This window comes from Galeopterus variegatus, unplaced genomic scaffold, assembly GCF_000696425.1.
Source record: "Galeopterus variegatus unplaced genomic scaffold, G_variegatus-3.0.2 Scaffold930, whole genome shotgun sequence".
NCBI classification, from domain to species: Eukaryota; Metazoa; Chordata; class Mammalia; order Dermoptera; family Cynocephalidae; genus Galeopterus; species Galeopterus variegatus.
This window is the reverse complement of record NW_007727041.1, coordinates 382,344-401,108: the sequence shown is the minus strand read 5'-3', so window position 1 is coordinate 401,108 and position 18,765 is coordinate 382,344. Positions and strand designations below refer to the sequence as shown.

General features: G+C 39.0%; 1 protein-coding gene across 1 annotated transcript; it reads left to right on the top strand.

Moving 5' to 3' along the window:
* Positions 1-1,376: 1,376 nt before the first annotated feature.
* On the top strand, positions 1,377-8,066 carry PELO (pelota homolog (Drosophila)). Its single transcript, XM_008573524.1, has 2 exons — positions 1,377-2,394; positions 2,691-8,066. The coding sequence occupies exons 1-2, from the start codon at positions 1,669-1,671 to the stop codon at positions 3,120-3,122; spliced, it is 1,158 nt and encodes a 385-aa protein (XP_008571746.1). The 5' UTR covers positions 1,377-1,668; the 3' UTR covers positions 3,123-8,066.
* The last annotated feature ends 10,699 nt before the right edge of the window (positions 8,067-18,765 follow it).

The window sequence follows — 18,765 nt, the reverse complement described above, 5'->3', positions numbered from 1 at the left end:
CCCCCCCCCCACACACTCTAGCAGTTAAGAATTCTAAGTTAACAAGATCCTCCTTAAAAGATACAAAGTTCTTTGAAGACAAAGTTCTTTGAAGAGGCAAGCCACCTTCACCCTCGGAATTGGAGGAAGGTGGCAATGTGAGTCAGGAACTTTGTGAGGGCACTCAGTATGACAGGAAGGTGGGAGGGAGAGAGAGAGAGACCACAAAACAAATAGTTCTAATTTGGACTAGAGCCTTGGAGGGGAACTTTTTGTCCCCTAACAATCCCTGAGAAAGATGATTGATACTTCAGTTCGAATTATCAAGCCTTATGTCAAAGTTAGATTCCTCCCTGTCCTCCCTATCTCACCAGTTCAGGCTGGTGAACTCCCCTTTCAAGATAGGAAAGAAAGATAATGAGTATATATGTGTGTAGCACTTCTCTGCCCTCCACCTCATCTTAATTCTCGAGAAAACTTGGACTTTTTTTTTTTCTATTCACCTGTCTTTTGAAGAGACAATCCCACTTCTCTACCCCTATCTCCCAATAAAAAAAATAAGGATTTTCTTTAAAATCAGTTCTGCAGCTATTCAATCGGTCGGTCATAAATTGCTGGATCAGTTTTTCCCACTTCCCATACCCTCAGCTTTTAGCTTTGGCAGTGAAGATCAGGCCCTCACCCACTGCGACCCAACTCCCACCCTAAGCATTTCATAGGCTACTGAGCTGCGGAAAATTAAGACTGCCAACTTTGGATTCTGGGATTCCCAGGTCATCAGGTCGAGCAACTGACAGGTCCACCCAGGGGTAAATTCCACACATAGTTTCATCTGGCTCTTTCAGATCAGTGCTTTAACAGGCGCGTTAATCAGATCAGACAGAAAACAGCTGGCACGTTGCTCAGCGCCCAGACCAAACGTGACCAGTAGTTCCTAGAATCCGCTTCTGGAATACCAGCTCCAACAGGCGTGTAGCGGCCGAGTGCGGTTAAGGCAGGAGTAAAACGGTGCATAGTTTGGACTTTTGGGGCCAAGTCTGCACTTCTCAGATCTCCTTTTACGTTAAGATAAAGTTTTGAAATTGGCTTTACGGGGAGGGAGGAAGTGCAAAGTGGCAAGCCCACCCAGCTAAAAAAAATACATTTGAACTCACAGACTCCCTAGATTCTTCACATAGAAGGAAGGAAAAGAAAACTTAGGAAGTCCAAGTTCAGCTTTAAAATAAAAGAGTCGTCCCAAAGACCCCGTACACCTTCCTTAGAGAGTATTCCGCCGAAAAACCTCCTCGCTCAGTGCGCCTGCGCTCGCGTACGCTGGGGCACCGCCTCTCCGTTGCGAACGTAAGACGTACGGCGGGAGGCGGGACGCGGCCTGCGCGTGCGCCCTCATTGCGTCAGCCTGTGGCTGCGTGCTGGCCGCTGGAACTACGGAGAGGAACGTGTCCGCTTCGGTGTCTCCCGCGCCGGTTCGGCGCATCGAGCCCGGAGACTGGGAAAGGAAGAGCTAGAGTAAGTGCTCCCCTTGGCACGAGTTGGAGGTAGAGTATTTCCTTCCCGCCAGGCAAGTGCTCATAGGAAGCGGACCCCGCCCCCTTCCCGGTCTAGGCTCCCTTGCCCCTTCCCCGGCCCCTTTCCTGGTGCGGAACCCATCAGTTTCTATTGTTCTGTCAGTGAGCCCCTGCCAAGGCCATGAAGCTCGTGAGGAAGGACATTGAGAAGGACAATGCGGGCCAGGTGACCCTGGTCCCCGAGGAGCCTGAGGACATGTGGCACACCTACAATCTAGTGCAGGTGGGCGACAGCTTGCGCGCCTCCACAATCCGCAAGGTACAGACCGAGTCTTCCACAGGCAGCGTGGGAAGCAACCGGGTCCGCACTACCCTCACTCTCTGCGTGGAAGCCATCGACTTCGACTCACAAGCCTGTCAGCTGCGGGTCAAGGGGACCAATATCCAAGAGAACGAGTATGTGAAGATGGGGGCTTACCACACTATCGAGCTGGAACCCAACCGCCAATTCACCTTGGCCAAGAAACAATGGGACAGTGTGGTTCTGGAGCGCATCGAGCAGGCCTGTGACCCAGCCTGGAGCGCTGATGTGGCAGCTGTAGTGATGCAGGAAGGCCTCGCCCATATCTGCCTAGTCACTCCCAGCATGACCCTCACTCGGGCCAAGGTGGAGGTGAACATCCCTAGGAAACGGAAAGGCAACTGCTCCCAACATGACCGGGCCTTGGAGAGGTTCTACGACCAGGTGATCCAGGCCATCCAGCGCCACATACACTTTGATGTTGTAAAGTGCATCCTGGTGGCCAGCCCAGGATTTGTGAGGGAGCAGTTCTGCGACTACATGTTTCAGCAAGCTGTGAAGACTGACAACAAAGTACTCTTGGAAAACCGGTCCAAATTCCTTCAGGTAAAGCAATCTTATCAAGGGATAATTATGAATGGGCAGAAGGATTGGTATAACTTACTCTAAAGTTTCAGAACTGGGAAAGATAACTTAGAAAGTCTTTATTTGGCTGGGATTGTAAATGAGGTAATGATTTGAAAAGAGAACTGGTAAATATCTAGCAAATTTACGTAGTAAACTTTGCTGAAGTCCTTAAACATATAAATCCTTATTAGTGCTTTTGGTTTTAGTTTCTGGTGGGCTGATTAATGGGTGCTTTGAGAGATTCTTTTGTCTAACTTTCGTAATTGTGATTCCAGGTTCATGCCTCCTCTGGACACAAGTACTCCCTGAAAGAAGCCCTTTGTGACCCTACTGTAGCTAGCCGCCTTTCAGACACTAAAGCTGCTGGGGAAGTAAAAGCCTTGGATGACTTCTATAAAATGTTGCAACATGAACCTGACCGAGCTTTCTACGGACTCAAGCAGGTGGAGAAGGCCAACGAAGCCATGGCAATTGACACGTTACTCATCAGTGATGAGCTTTTCAGGCATCAGGATGTAGCCACACGGAGCCGGTATGTGAGGCTGGTGGACAGTGTGAAAGAAAATGCAGGCACGGTTAGAATATTCTCTAGTCTTCATGTGTCTGGAGAACAGCTCAGCCAATTGACTGGAGTAGCTGCCATTCTCCGCTTCCCTGTCCCTGAACTCTCTGACCAAGAGGATGATTCCAGTTCTGAAGAGGATTGATGATTGAAACTTAAAATTGAGACAACCTTGTGTCTCACTCCTTCACTGTTTCTCAGCATCCTTGTGACAGAAAGCTGCAAGAATGGCATTTTTTAATTTATACAGGGATTTCTCATGTATTTGGTCACACTAGGTGTTTTGTGCTTGCTAGGACATTTATTCAAACTAAACAATAAAGCAAAGGGAACTAGTCTCCATGTACTCCCATCTTTATTAATTAGGTTAATTTTATGCAGGAATTATGAGTTATTTGTAGTACTTAGAAAAAATTTGTGTCTACAATAAGAATCTCTGTATTGTTTGGGATAAATCTTAAAATCTCATACTGCATGCTTTGAAATGGTTTTCTTTAGAAAAATCTTTTAGTATTTCGTCCTCAGTTTACACTGTTTATTTTAATTCTGCCTGGTGTTCTTGCATTGCATTTAATGATCCTTTTTCTCCCCACCGCTACCACACACTTCTTTTTTTTTTTTTAAGATTTAAACGTATTTGCTATTTGAAAGGGTAGCCAAATAATTAGACTTGAGACAAGTTAAAAATGATATTTTTCTTAAAAGATTTGTTAAATCAGTCATTTCAAATGTAAACTTGCTGTATTTTTTGTTTTTGTTAGAATTAATCATATTTGCTTTAAAGGACCACTTAATCAGTTATTTTTAAATAGAGCTTTGATCTGCTTAGGGATTCTCAAGATAATCTCTTTGAGGCCTCTTTATCTTTAAAATGAGACTAAAGTAAACTGACCTGTTTGCTCAGTTTGGTTAGAACACAGTGCTGATAACACCAAGGTCTGGAGTGTGGAAAAAATCCTGTTCAAAAAGTTTAAGTCACACCATTAGTGTGTGGCAGTTGACTTGTACTCCAATACTCTTTACTATAAATAATTAGAGAATTTCTGCAGCCTTGGAGTTTCAAATATTCTTTTTGTTGAGTATTTTTGATGTGCATTTCTGAGAATTAGGGAGGGAGCCTTGGGAATGGCATTGCATCGTGACCTTTTACAAACCTCAACTTAGCAAAGTAGGAAAGATCTTATAAAGAGTGATAATTCAGTTTGTAATTCCTGGATCAGTGATGCCTACTTCAAGTAGGGATACTAAGTAAACTTTTGCCTGTCTTTTCTGTATTTATGAGCCTTTCTAATGGCATACAGGTTTGGAGATTTTTTAAATAAACTTCTTCACTAGTCTGAACCTTTTATCTGTTGTTAGGAACTGACACTTTTATATACTTTAAAGTGACATATTTTTATGTATCTACCTCCTAATCTAAAAATAATTCAGATTGTCATTTCATTATAAATCCATGAATATTTAACTTTAAAATATCATTAAAAGTATGTTATAAGTAATTTAGTAGGAATGTAGAAATGAAGCCACCAAGATCCTTAATCAGGTTCTAACCTGATTTATGATGAAATACATTCTCAGTAAGAATTTGGAAGTATTTGTACATCCGTTACTCTCAATCTATGCAGTACTGAGATGAAACTTAGTAAATGTAGTCAGTACATAGGCCATAGGTTCTCAAATTTAGCTGCCTGCTGTCCTCACCTTGAGAGCTCTTAAAACTCAACAATGGCCAGACTTTACTCCAGGCTAATTAAATAACCTTTCATCCCTAGAAATGCTGTTTTTTAAAAAGCTACCCAGGTGATTCCAATAGGCATCAAGGCTGAAAACCACTGATTCAGGTCTTGTTATTGAAAAGGATGGTCCATGGACCAGCAGTCTCTCTCAGAGCTTGTTAGAAACTAGAATCCAAGGTCCACTCTAGAACTGATGAGTGATAATCTGCTTGTACCAACATCCCCAGGTGTGCCATGCATAATAAAAATCTGATAAACATAGGCAATAGCTTATTTTCCCTGTCCTGGTAAATTTCTGCGTGGGGTCACCATCTATAGAAAAAAGATTTGAGTTTTAAGGCCTTTCAAAAGTGTTAACTGGCCGTACTCAACTATCTATAAAAGCTCTCTCAATAAAAGCCACTTTCATGTCTATGAAATACTTAATTTAAAAAAAAACTGTAATTTTTCTTTTTAAAAAGTAACATTTTCTATCATTACCAAGAATATACTTCTTACTAGGTCCCAGGTGGAAATATTGAAAAAGTGATAGGAGCAAAGAAGGTAAAAAATTAATTCTAATCATTTTTGACTATTTTCTACAAAACAAAATGACCTGTCTTTGGAAATCATACATAGTAGTCTAATTCCAACTGTTATTCATTAATTTTAAGGAATGAATTTGTGATAAAACACTATCAGTAACATCTTCTCTAGTGAAAGGTTCTGCTATAAATATCCATTTCTCATCAGATGCTTGTTATAAACATTTGCTACCCCCCTAGACTCAATAAGTGAGAGGTTTGCAAATTGTTATATTTTGCTATAGATATGTACATACCAAATTACATTTTGCTATTTCTGACCCCCCATTTATATATTAAATACGTTGTTAATTTTACGACTGGATTACTAATCCTGGGTTTCACTTTCATTACCTCTTTCTAAATAGGTTGGCTCTTTCTCCTCCCAGATGTGACTAAAGTAGCTTTGTAAAGCTAATTTTCCTTTATCTCTACTTACTTTGTCACTAACTAGTTTCCTTTTTCAGTCCCTATGACTAATTCTCTCAACCTCAAATTATCTTCAACAGAAGTGACTCATAATTTCTGCAATTCATATATTCTGGAACTGAAATTCTCTTTGTTGCTGAAAAACAAGTATACAGATGAAACAATGTATACATGAATCCCCCATAATAGAAGCTCTTAGTTGCTTATAAATCATGGTTTTCCAAGTAAGAAAGCCTGGCTATCTGTGTTTAGTATTAGAATATGTTGAATTACAAGTTGAAGAGGGGTTTTGAAGGTGATTCTGAGGGTGTGAGGTGGGAGGAACTCCTCTAACTGGGGCTGGAGCTTAGGTATGGGGTGTCCATATTTACATGAATCACTGAGAGTAACACATTTAAATTTTTTGTGCCTACTTTGGACCAATCACTGGGCCGGGTTTGGGAAAGACAAAAATGTAAAGAAATTATTGTTGTAAGTAACTTGTACTAAGTGTGTAAACAAGCACAGTGTTGAAATGGGTTACTTTTAGAAGGAGCTTTATAGAGCAAGGGCCAGTAAATTTACCTCAAATGGTGAAAAGAAACCTGGTGAGGTTAAGTGGGAAGACACGTGGTGGGCCGGTGTGCTAATCACCTAAGACCCTCCATGCCACAGTAAGGAGTTTGACCATAATGAGAAAAAACTGCAAAGTTTAAGCAAGAGATATCAGTTCGGTAGCATCAAGGATGGATTGGAGGAATCAAGATTAGAGGCAGGAGGAAAAGTTAAGAGAATGCATATTAGAAAAATCCAAGAGAAAAACGATAATGGCCCGAACAAAAGCAGTAACAGGATTTCTTGCAATAGGAATGAAAAGAAGGCAATAGGAGATATTAAGAGGTAAGATCAAAAGGACTTGGGCTGCAGATTGTTGTTCAGTTATGGAAAGAGTAGAGTCTAACGGTAAATCTCAGGTTTCTTTCTTGAGTGGTAGGAGAGATGATGGCATAATTCAAAGAAACAAGAGAGAAGCTTGGAAGGAAAGACAGTAAGTTCAGCTTTGAATCTTTGGTTTGATGTGGCTGTGGGACGTCCAGAATGCTTTTCCACCAGATTTCTATGTACTCACTTCCTTGCTCCCTTCAGGTTTTGCTCAGATGTCACTTGCGTAAGGTCTTTCCAAACCAGCCTTTTGAAAAGATGTAACTTGTTTATAAAAAAAATGTGCTATGGATTGGTGATTGAATTTACTAAAAGATTTTTTAGGATTCTGATAGTGCAAACTGTATTTCATTAAGGCTGACCAGTTATTGTCACTGGTCGCTTCGCCTTTGTGCTCCCTATTCTAACATGCTATCTTTGATTTCCCTCACCAGGCGTTTTCTTCACTTCTCTTTTTATTCCCTGCAGAACCAGAAGAGCCTGAACTATGGCATAAATTTTTTAAAATTTTATTTACTTCCTTCTTAAAGATTTGAAAATATTTACTTAAAAAAATTGATTTTGATCAGCCTACAATTTTGCTGATACACATTTTTAAGTAAATAAGTTCTCCAGTAGTGAAGAGCAACTTTAAAAAGAACCATTCAGATGAAGTTTTTTAAATGCTCAATAAAAGTTTTCTTCATATTGATGTCAGTATATTTAAACTTTGTGTTGGATTCAGTTTTATGTATTCTAGGAGATTCATTATTTTATAAAAGTGCTATTCAAGATTTTCTTAATGCATTATGTATACCGCTCATGAATTGTCAATTTAGAAGTTTAGTGTAAAAGTGTTACTAAAAAGGCAAAAATAACTTCTAAAGGAGTTAAGGTGCAAGTATAATATTTTTGTGTATCAAAGATGCCTTGTTTAGAGAAAATTCAAAAGTCAATAATGCAGCTAATTAAGATGTTGGAAAATAAAATCCATAATAATCTTAAAATTTAACATGGGGAGCAATCTGAGGAGTTAGTTAACATAACTGAAGTAATAGGTAAACTTAGAAATAAAAAAAAAGTTGACCAAGTTCAGTAAGGAGGTATTTAAGTTAGAAAGACCATTAAAAAAACACTGGCAAAAGATATTTGTTAAGCTGAGGTGGAAATGATAAAATCTCCTTTTTTTTTTTCTTTATATAGCAAGAATTCTTCCTTTTTAGCAAATGTTTGGTATAGTACACCATCTGTGTTATTCATATTTTAGGTTCTTTATAAATTTCTAAGTATAATAATTTGCAAGATAGCCCATTTATTTTGCAGTATTTAATTTCTCTATTTTAAGTAATGTTATTTTACAAGTATTGTGTTGTGATAAATAACACTGAGAAAGAAATTGGGATATTGTGAATTTGTTCATTTAAATTGAGGAGAAACTAATAAATTGCCTTAAGGACAATCCATATTTTGTGCAGTGCTGTAGTTGCATGCAAATGTGAGGCTATAATTGTTGCTTTTTACAATGAATATTTTAATTCTATAGTAATTGACATTGATATGAGAAGGTCTTAAATTTCCAGATTCCAGTTGCTAAGGATTGTAACATTTATGAAAAGTTGTGGGGACTCAGATTTCCAGTCTTCTTTTAATTTGCCTTTCTTTCATCACCTAAAATTGCCCACGTTAAAACCCTATTCTTTTAGATTGCTAGTTCAAATGGAAATGCCTATTTTCTATAATGTCAGAGATTTAGAGAACTTAGAGCTTTTTTCTATTTGGGTTCCACATTTGGTTTCAAAACACCCAACACTGAGGCAGAAGTAATATTGCCTGGGAGTAGGCAGCAAATACAAGAGAAGAATGTTTTGGCGGTCACATGGTCTGGCTGTGCCCAGTGTGGGTTGCACTGTCCCCATTCCAGGAACGGACCACTTGTTATAATAAAAGTAACTGTATGCTTACTAAGTGCCAGATCCTGTAGTAAGAGCTTTAAGATATATTATTTAGTTTCTTCAAGAACCCTGTGAGAAGGGTTTTCTCATTTACTATTTTCAGATGCAAACAACTGAAATTAAAGGAGGTTAAATAATTTGTCCAAAGTCACATAGCTAGTGGGTGTGATGAGGTGTCCCATCAGCCAACTCCCTAAAGAACATAGGAATGCCAATTCCATTTCTCAGTTTTCTGTCTGGAGTAGGTCAACTGTGTGTCTAAAAATAAAAAAATAAAATAAAATTATTTGATGACACTAAATTTTATATAACCAGCCAAAGTTTACACAATCATTTTGTATGTTTTTATTTACCTACCACTATTATTCAGTCATTTCTCATGAAAAATCAGGTACTTGCTTCTATGCCACTTTAGTCTATCTGGATCAGGTTGGATTAGAAAGTGTAAACAAAATGTTGCAAATCTATGTATTAAAGCAGGCCCCTCAAGCCATGCCCAGCATCTATTTATTGTTATTTCACTCCTAGCTTTTTAGCAAGCTTGTTTTTTTGGTTTTTTTAATTTTTTTTTTATTTTAAAACCACTATATTAATTCATGCACTGTATCAACAAACATTTTCTAAGCACCTTAAGTAGCCAAAACTATGCTACCCTTGGGTGTGCAAGGATTAATTAAGAAACTTTTTCCTACTCTTAGTCAGCAAATTAGATTTCAAGGAGAGATGACCTGAAATGGCCAAGCTGACAGGGAAGTGACAGCAGTCAAAAGTGACATCTGATACCTCGGGTGCATCCTGAAGCACCATCAGAAGAAAAAATTCTAGGGCCTAGAGTATTTCACTGGGACCTAAGGACATTACTGTGTTGTAGTAACTGGTATTCATTGAGGAAAAGATTAAATTATATTCAGTGCATTCTGTTAAAGAAGTCAAGAAAATGTAATGTCTTTCAAAATGATTCTCATCCACAATTGTTTAAAATATAGTGGTACTTAGAGAAATCTTTAGCTGTCATCCTAGAATAACAGTTTGAAATAGCCAGAGTTTTACTATATTATAATGGTCTCAATAACAAAACTCAAATAACTGTTGGGGGATGAATTCTTATTAAGGAAAAAACCTTCCCAAGAGATTTTAGTCATAAACTTTATTCAGAGGTGGGAGGTCCTTCTGAGTTCAAGTCTAGGTTCCAGAAGTTTTATGTCTGGAATTTTTCATCAAGTCCTAGTCTAAACATTGACTAGAACTTTTTGTTTGACACTGTTGTGAAAAATTATTCTGTGGATAGAAAACATATTTTAATCTTGTGTTTCTGTTCATTTGATCCTGTGACTATAATTTATAGTTTATTTTTTCTCCCCAAGTATGTTGTTGACAGTGGTAAAATTATTTTTTCTTTTTTTTGGATGAGGTTGAGGAGAGGAATATTAAACTTGACATTACCTAGCTCTGAATCACTTAGAATCATAAAAGGTTAAGGCTGTCAGGAGCTTCATATATCATCTGACCTACTCATTTTATGATACAGATGTAAACTGAGGCCCAGAAAGCGTTGGTAGCTTGCTTAAAGTCACACAACAGGGATTTTTCACATGATCCATATTCCTGTTTGATCCATCCCATTCCAATTTCTTATCCATTTTCTTGTCACCAATGCATATTGGGAGTCGGTTGGGGTAGGGAAACAAGGAACAATGTGGGCTTTAAAAATGCCTTAAACCCTCCTTGTTTATCAAATTATTCTTCATCTTACGGTAAGACAAGTTTCTTTTTTTAGCAACATCACTGAGACCCAAACCCAACTTTAAAGATGGTCGTCCATTCCTTGGTGGAGTATTTATCTCCCACCAGAGAGAGACTCTGCCTCCCTTTCTTTTTCTGAGAGCCATTTCATTCATCTGAAAAACATTTCCTAAGTACCTACTATGTGACAGGCACCTCTACTAGCCCCCAGTGATCTGAGGAAAAGAGAGGTCACAGTCTCTTCCAGCGAAACCTAGTGTAGGATGGGGAACAGATGTAAACAAGTAAGTCACATCAGTGCCATTGTTGCAGGAATATGGAAGCTCAGAGGTGGCTCTTAGCCTGGCTTCAGTGAGGAGCTGCTGTCAGAGTTTAAAATGGTAAATTCCAGAATTACTTTCTAGAGAGATGAGGCAAAGGGAACTGAGAACATTCCTCTTTTAAGGCCTCTCAACTTTACCTTAGTAACATTTTTTCTCCTATGTTGTGGTCCCTGTAATCCCTAATCAATCTAGATGTTAAATATTTATAGTGAAGTCAACAAACCTAAGAAGAGATTGCATTACCTCCTACCGTCAGAAATAAATGAAAAAGGTATAAGTGGAATCATAAATACTGACCGGGGACCATAACTGAAAGGACTTTGAAAGATTCTGGAACCTTTGTAATGTTCGTGTTTTTCTTATCTCTTCTCTGTTTCTCTCTCAAGACTAACAGCTGAACAGTTAAACCAAAAAAAGGAGGTTTTGCTTGTTTTCAGGACAGCAAAGAGGGGATGGTGACAGGACTTTGAGACATACTGTCCCACTCCACAGCTGTTCTTGGAAAAAAGGGTGGTCAGGATTGAGTGGGTGGTGCCACCTACCCCTGGGAAAGGGAAGCCAACTGCCAGGGCCTGTAGTCACTAAGCAAGAAGTGACGGAGCTGGTTTGAGCTTGGGGGACGCACCGAGGCTGGACGGTGGAAAGACCTGCTGGGGTCTGTCCCATCTCCTTATTCATCATTTTATCCTTGGTTGTAAATTTCCGGAAAACATCCATAACAAACAACAACTTTTCTCTTAAATTGTGCATTACACTACATAGTCAGCATGGATTGGGTGTGGTAGAAGGAAAGGAAATTTTCTGCAGAAAGGAGAGAGGACAATATTTTTTAGGAGGAGGAATGAATCTCTGGGAATAGTTCTCAGAGATCAACCCCTTTGTATCTCAATGGTATTCTCAGCCTGGAGTGAAAGGAAATAGAATAGTATGCGTAATGTGAAGTGGGAAGAACTGAGACAAACTGTACTATCTGCCTCATTAAATGTAGTCATATATTATTTCCAGGAAAATGAATCTATCACCATACTAAATTTCTCACTCTGGGCCTGACTCCTTGCCTAGGACATAATAGAACTTAATAAGTGTTAGAAATTTTTTCTATCTTCCTGAGAGTCACTCTCACCCATATCTCTGACTCCTATATTTTTCTTTGGTCAACAGTAAAATATAATGGGAAATGAGATGAGTAGGCAGGAAATGTGGAAAAAGTCAAAGCCTCTTTATAATGGTTTGTTGTGGATTAAAAGCTCTTAGATTTGCATTTCATACACGAGTTCACATATGTCCTTCTAGATAAATTAGGAACTCAAGTTGTGAGAACCAGGAAGGTAATGCAACAAGATTTTATATTTGAAACTGTAGAAAGGATGATGCACACCAAAAATTGCAAAATAATTCAAATACTATTTGTTACAGTTACCAAAGATTATAATATTAGAATTTGCAAGGATATTGCATTTGTAAATAACTAAGTACAGTAGAAAGAAGAAATCATCCATGTCATTCTCCAAAGAAATTGTATGAGAACTGGCCTCTAAATCATGAGATCATGATGTGCCCAGTCCCTGCCATTAGGTTGTCTGACTTCAGGAAATCATTTCATCTTTTTTGAGGCTTAGTTTCTTCATCTGTAGAATGAGGAAAGAAGGGTGACCCTTGGTTTCGTAGTCTCCATTACAGATCTCTGATTCTACTTGGTGCAATAACAATAATTGCTTGTTAGTTTTACAGTCATGTCTTTCCAGCAAAATAAATCTTTAATGACTCTCAGGTTTAAAAAGAATTCATTTTGTACCATATTTCAAAATCCACCAAATTTTGGATTTGGCTGACTTAGAGAGCATCATGCTAGGAGAAAATTCCAGAGCTGAGGGTCACTTATTTAGAATGTTTTGCTAAACACTCCTATATTTTCAAAGTTGTTGGGGGCCTGTAAACTTGAGCATTAAGAAGGAAAACAATTGTTTAAACCACTTTGTCAATAGGTACATAAAAATCTGGAGGTTTACAAATATTTTTAAATAGTTTGCCACATTCCAAGGGCATGCCAAGTTGCACAGCCCTTCCATTTTGCTCCTTGTTATTTTTTTCCCCCTATCAACTTTGTTCTTCCAAAGAAATAGGCAATGAGAAAACATACATCTTTATTTTTACTGGAATGTTCTTTCCAGTTGGCCAGTGGTTTCTCAAACTGGACAGCACCAATCCCCTAGGAAATTTTTAGATTATACTGATACTTGGGCCCTACCCTTAACAAATCAGAGTATTTGGAAAAGAAGCCCAGGTATCTACATTGAGAAAGTTCCCCAGGTGTTTCTTATCTGCAGCCAGGTTAAACTATGAGGCGTCATCACTCAGTAGGCCGATTGGCTTTAATGTGTTCTGTGACCACAGTACCAATCAGCTGTCTGGTAAGAAAAGAGATGGGACACAGACACTGCTGAAAAGGCAACTTTAAAAAGTCGACCAGGAGAATGCATTTCTCTAGTTTTAATGCTTCATTTGTGGGATTTGTCTATAACCTATGTATTTTCTAATTACTATCATAATTTCACATTTAAGAGTATTACTGATCAATTTGTGAATATTTATTGGTGACTTTTACATACATATATGCTGCCAGATACAGGTGGTGGAGGGACAAAAAAGAGAACCCAGTTTCCACTCCTTGAAGGAAGGAGCTTATAATCTTTTAGAGATATAAGAATTATGTAAAACAGAACTGCAAAAATCATACGAGGGTCTTCGAAAAGTTCATGGAAAAAAGAAAGGATAATATGGATCTTTTCATGAACCTTCATATATGATACAGAGAATAAATATTGTTGAGAACAGGAAGACATCACAGTTGGCTGGTGTAGTGGATTGAATTATGTCCCCCCAAAACTTCCTGAAGCTTAAAGCTTAAATTGTGTCCCCCAAGTTTTATATATTAGAAACTTAGCCCCCACTGTGACTGTTAAGAGGGTGGGAGATCCTATTAGGGTAATTGAAAGGTGGAGCCTTGAAGAGGTGATGAGATTGTAGGACCGTGCAGTAGTGAATAGATTAAAAATGGTGGTCAAGGTCAGGGGCGTGGTTCTGAGGGCTTTAAAAGAAAAGGAGAGTCTGCCTTTTGCTCTCTCTCTGCTCTCTACTTCCGCCATTTGGCAATGTGAAACCCCTGGGTCACTGTCACCACCAGATGGACTTTGGACTTCCCAGCCTCAGAAACTATAAGCAATAATTTTTGTTTTCTTATAAATTACCCAGTTCCAAGTATTTTGTTATAAGCTATAAAAATGGACTAATACAGCTGGAATGATGTAGGAAGATGGGACTTGGATCCAGGCCACCTTTTGAAAGTTTTTTACTCATCTAGTGTGGTAAGAATTGGCTATGGACTAGAAAATCTTAGCTTTCCCACTGATGAGCTCTCTGAACTTGGACAAGTCTTGGTACCTTTATGATCCTCAATTTTAGTTTCATGAGCTTCAGTCTATAAAATGGGAAAAATGATAAAACTTTCCTCCTAGAGTCGCAAAGAATAAATGATATAGTTTAAGCAAAATACCTGGAAATTTGTAGGATTTCAATCTGACTTAGTTTTGTTCCTCCTTCATATTGTGTCTTTCTAACACATATACCACCTGGGCACCAGATCAGCCATGGAAGTATGATGCAGAAAAGGTGCCTCATGCTCTTCCCATCATAAATCCCTACCAAAGTTCTTCATCAGAGTGTTCAGACCAGAACAAGCGGACCAGAGTTACCCTCAGCAAGAAACGGGTTAGCTAGATCATTCTCAGTGTTTATGATATTTTCATTTTTTTAATATTTGGGTACATATGCATGTCCCACCTCACAGCACAGAGGATTTGAGGTAAAAATCCCACTTTTGTGACTGATACAAGCCAATGAGTAGGTGCACCAAACAGCACATTTCAGTTGTGAAGTTCATGCCAGAAACAGTAACCCCTTCAGAGATACCACTGAGTACACACAGAGAACACCAACCACTGACTCTACACCAGCACATCCTGATGCTGAGTACAGAAACCACAGAAGTGAACCATGGAAGCTGTGCAACCCCATAGTGCTGAGGCTGGTTCTATATCAGCCATGACCCATGATTAAGCTTCCCATCAAGTAAAATTGATGTTATTTATTAGGTTAGATAATAGGTATTGTCTTTTTATCCATTTAAACATCTTAATCCTATGGTGTTAATTATTATTTGAATATCATTCGTCAACTGCTCAGCTTTCTTTATCTGGGTGTTTCAGCCATATATAAGTCATAAACAAACCACAATTCTCTTACTATTTCCAAGTCACTTGCAAACAACAGAAACCAACTCTAGTAATGCAAGTAATAAAGGAATTTTTTTAGAAGAAGATGAAGAGGCTCAGATAGGAACAAAGGGAAGAAGGCACGGTCAAAACCCTGCTACAGAAATCATCTGTGTAGGGCACACAGCTAATGGAATGACCACTGCAATGGATTTAAAACTCCACCAGAGCTTCTGAGAATAATCTCTGATGTGTGGGAGCATCAGACTGGCCATCCAGTGGTTACATGCCCATGTTCTATGGACCAGGAGGCAGGATGAGGGACTATTTCATGCTCCTATCCTGCATCTCCTCCTCCCATCCCCATCTCCTATCTACCTTCAAATTCTACGCCCTTCCCCACCCAGGAAGAGTACATGGATGCTGGGCAGTCAACACGAAAGGAAATATCCACTAACCATTTCAAAACAGCCGAAGTAAGAGAACTACAGTGACTCAATACCTTGTCAAGGCCAGCCATTGTGCTGATGTTAGGGGCACTGATATAGTGTACCGGGTTAGTACCCTGTAGCTGGACTGGCATTGTTCAGATCCCAGCTCAACCACTTGCTGGAATAAGCAATAGTTGTGATGATCTTGGAGCTAACTAAGGTCAGTCTGACTCCAGAGCCTGATGTCATGTCACTGTTTCATGCAGCCCTCTCCACTTCTCTTTTGCCTCAGTCTTTAATTCACAATGAGTTTTTAACTCTTACATTTCTCATCAGAGAAGAGACACCAATTTATTAGGAAAACAAATTGCATCCTTTTCAGGCTTCACATCTGCTTGAAAAACATTACCTAATCATATAAATTAGTTCAATAATTGATACAAAAATATATTTTTCTTTTATCTGACTTATTTTTGAACAATAATCATATGCTTGACTACGGTTTTTTTGCTTATGGGCTCCTGATATTGGAATGGGTGTCTGATTCACCACCAAGAACTGAAGAACCAGTCCTATTGGCAAATTTTAAATGGTGGTCTATTGAAATACTCAAAGTCAATTGATCTCTAAATTTTCATCCTGGGAGAATCTCAGCAAGGGATTTGATATTACTCCTGAAGCATCATGAAAGTGCAGGAAACTTGGGGAGTGATTAGTAGCTTCTACAGTCTCTGGTCTTCTTGGGGTCACCTGAGGCCACTTATGTCTCTTACCTCTGCTTTGCTCCAGCTGACATTTGGTTCTGGAAGGAAATGGAAGCCAGGAAGGAGGAAAATGATGTTGTAATTCCCCGCTCCCAACACATACTTGTCCTTAGCCTAATCATTGTTTTCCAATCCAGCTGTCAAACTTTAAGCATGGAAGAGGAGGAGAAGAATCAGCTAGTAAATATATCCAGATTTCCTGTTGAGCACCAAATGCTAAGCAGGATGGGGCCACAAAAATTTGAAAGAACAAAGTTCATCAAGGTTTTTACTCGGTTAAAGCAAACTATAAATCTGTGGGTGAACGAAAGTTTAAAATATAAAACATATAGCAAGTTCTTTTCCACCTTCCTAGGGTTGACAGATTTGGGGCGGGGGGCATGGAGGAAACAGTGAATGAAACGTACTTATCCTAAAAAATTATTAAAAACAGTGAATGGGACATACTTATTCTAAAAATGTATTTGTTGTTTTTGTGAAATTCCAATTTTTCTGTGTGTCTAGCAGCCCTACACCCTTCCGTTCATCTCTTTGACCCTGCTGTCCATGACTGGCTTGGGCAGGAGAGACCTTTGCTTGGATGGATGTTGGGAGGAGCACTGGTGAATGTATTCCTGCCCAGGATTGGTCTTGGCTCTAGTTTTGGAGCCTTTGTTGGAAGAATGGAGAAGGGCCTATCTCTTCCGCTGTGTTTGGAAAACATGAATCCAAGCCTTTCAACAATAGTTTTGAATATAAATGGATGTCAGCTTAGCAATCATCTTTTTCATATGATTCTTATGTCATAAAATAATGGTACTCCAAGGAGGTGCCTAATTGTAAGACACCTTTACAGTAATAGTAGTTGTGCTTATGATGCAATTTGTGTGACTAAATGGGAACGAAGTTACAAAGACTCAAAGTCAGGAACAACATAACAGGGAGACAGGAGTAAATAGTGGTTAAAGGTAAAGGCTCTGGAATTAGCTAACCTGGGTTCAAAATCTCTAATACTGACTCTTTTAGCAGCTTACTTCAGCTTCCTCACCTGTGAACTAAGTGCAAACAACCTACTAGGGTTTTTTTTTCTTCCAATTATTGATATTATTTAGACTTTTTATAATGCCTGGCCCAGAGCAAATACTCAACACATTTTACCTATTTTATATACTATATCCAAAATTTATTTTGGGGGATTCAATATATATCCATGAACACTGAGCACATTTTCAATTCTGAAAGGAAACTAATATGACAGCAGAAACAAAACAAATATCTATGTTTTCAAATAAAGATAATTTCTGTATAAGAAAGATGAAAATTGATGGTGTCTTACAGACAGTTGAATATATTAGCCACTCACAGTCATGAGCTTAAACCATGAAGTTTGTGTTTGTTTCTATTAATCTAAAATAACTTGTTTGGAGTCATGGTGTAAAGTTTTCATGTTACCCCCACCCCACATAAAAACACCAGAAACATTCATTCCATTTCTGTTGCTTATAAAAAAATATCTCAAAATGGGTGATTTATTAGAAAACAAATTTATTGCTTACAGTTTCAGAGGCTGAGAAATCCAAAGTCCAGGGAACACATCTGGTGAGAGTCTTCTTTGGTGGTGGCTTTACAGCAATGCAGGGATCTCACATGGCAGAAATGATGGAGCAGAGAGAGAGAGACTCTCACAGGCTCTCCCTCTAAAGCCCTCAGAACTATGCCTCTGACCACCATTATTAACCCATTCACTATGGCATGGTTCCTACAACTAGTCACTTCTTCAATGCCCCATCTTTCAATTACCAAATAGGATTTCCCACCCTCTGAACACTGTCACAGTGGGGATCAAGTTTTGGGGGGACACTCAATCCAAGGCAGGGGGAATGAAGAAGCTGGGGGCTATTGAATGGACCATTGTTTTATGAATTAGTCAGTTAAGAGCTCACTCACAGGTTGAAAGAGGGTTGAGTTAGGCCCATCATCAGCCGCCCCAGCCTGTTCTTAGTGATCAGGGCACTGGTACCAATGAAGGACCATATGGCCATGTCCAGAGGGGTGGCGCAGGCCTCAGATGCCTTGCACATCTCCTCTCAGAGTCCCCGAGGTATAACCCCCACCATCCCCTGAGGGGTAGATAGCAAAGCTCTTTCCCAGTGCTCCACGTTTCTGGAAAGTAGTGTGTTTATTCCCGTACAGGCCTTTTCACTTTTATTCAGAAGCATGGGGAAAATAATAATAGTAAAAGTCTGTCTGTATTATGACTGGCTACAGCAGATGGGGGTTTTCTTTGCAATAATGTTTTCAAGTAGTGTCACCTAGCAGCTGGATTCTTTGGCCTTAGTGCCCTAAAAGCAAAAAGAGATGGAAGCATGTGAGGTGATAAACTTATGTCAGTTTGGAATCAATTTATAACAGCTTAAGATCTCTCAAACCTGACACATTCTAAAACTTTAAATCCTGTCCACTAAGAAATCATATTTTTTCAATAAACATTTAGTCTGGTTTAAACCTAATAAGATGCTAATCTTCTCAAAACTCGTTTTCTTGTTTGGCTTTCTTATTTTTTGTGAAAGTCATTTGGACTTTAATATACCAAAATGGCTGAATACAAGGAATGGGAGAGAAAGTGCTCTGGGTTTGGTTTCAGGAGAACTAGGGGTCCAAACTTAGATTCATACTAAGTGATTTTGTGAGCTTGGG